The 1,228-nt window shown below is 39.7% G+C and overlaps 1 protein-coding gene across 3 annotated transcripts in view; it reads right to left on the reverse strand.

The window, feature by feature from the left end:
• atm (ATM serine/threonine kinase) overlaps positions 1–1,228 on the reverse strand; it is a 26,160-nt gene that overhangs the window by 15,661 nt on the left and 9,271 nt on the right. For all 3 annotated transcript variants that reach the window (XM_032503514.1, XM_032503522.1, XM_032503533.1), the window contains 2 exons: positions 943–1,118; positions 548–791 (listed from right to left, as the gene is read on the reverse strand). In XM_032503514.1, coding sequence (XP_032359405.1) covers positions 548–791; positions 943–1,118 — 420 coding nt within the window. The remainder of the gene's footprint in view (positions 1–547; positions 792–942; positions 1,119–1,228) is intronic.

Raw genomic sequence — 1,228 nt, forward strand, 5'->3', positions numbered from 1 at the left:
CATTAGTGCATGTATAGGTACTGAGCCTCTGTGTGTAATTCAGGCCTTGTGTGTAATAACAACAGAGTGAAAACATGGAATTTTCTGTTTATGGGATTATTAACGTATAAATTACATTATTAATGGATATTTTTATCATATGTAGCACACACTTATTTGACCCTGGGATCCTGTATAACCTTTTGTACAGATCTCAGAACAGACAAAGACCAGTTTAGCAACCTTTTGAGAATGGGGCAACACATTCTGAAAATGAAAGACACATGAGAAAAATGTGGAAAAGGTTTCAACAAATGCCATGTTACAGAACATTATGGAAACCAGTCACACACATCTCTGTCCTTTTGCACTTCAGATTATACTGTACTTTATAATACTATACACTTATACTTTTAATTTTAATGTGATTTAGATAAGTGTACTACATGTCCACACCTGGTCCAACAAACTTTCGGTTGCTGTCTCTTTCACTGCTTCAAAAAGTTAATTATTGTCATGAATAAGTTTAATTCCCAGATGTAGGCTGATGTCAAACTGCTGAGCTCACCGGTTTGCCCAGACAGTTTGCATCTTTGAGCAGGTTGTACACTTTGTGGGCTTTCTCTCTCTGCTGTGCGACCTGTGGATCCTGGCCAGGCGAGGCAAAGTATGGCAGGATGTTGACCATGATCTTGGGAAAACAGTTGGCCAATAACTCTTTCCAGTCCTTCTCAAGATACCTGCCAATAGACTTCACCTGCTCAAAGTCATCAAGGAAGACCAGGTGGGGGATCAAGACCTGGTAGGAAGACCTTCAAGGGCACACATGATGTTGGATTTTAATATCATCAACCATTCCTTCATGGTATTTTAGTTAATGTCATATCATTGCACACTGGTGAAAATGACATCAAATGGACTTGTGTGACATAAAAGGAAAATAATAGAAGTTTAGTTCCTCACTTATAGAAATCTTTGACTGTGTCGTGGTCTAGAAGGGTGTAGGGAAAAGATCCAAGAGTGTAGCGATCATCAGACTGTCTCTGCGCGAGCCACTCAGCTACCAAGTAGTACAGGTGAGAAGTGACAAGTGTTTTCCCGCTCCTGTAGCCCAGCACTTTGGACACACTGCACAACATCTGTAACAAAAAGAAGGACATAAACAGTTAATCTTACTCTGCTTTTGCTCTTGTTGTTTTATAGGCAAAAGGGCAAAATTTGGCTTAGTGTTTGGGCATACAAGGATATA

Source organism: Etheostoma spectabile, chromosome 3, assembly GCF_008692095.1.
Source record: "Etheostoma spectabile isolate EspeVRDwgs_2016 chromosome 3, UIUC_Espe_1.0, whole genome shotgun sequence".
Lineage (NCBI taxonomy): Eukaryota > Metazoa > Chordata > Actinopteri > Perciformes > Percidae > Etheostoma > Etheostoma spectabile.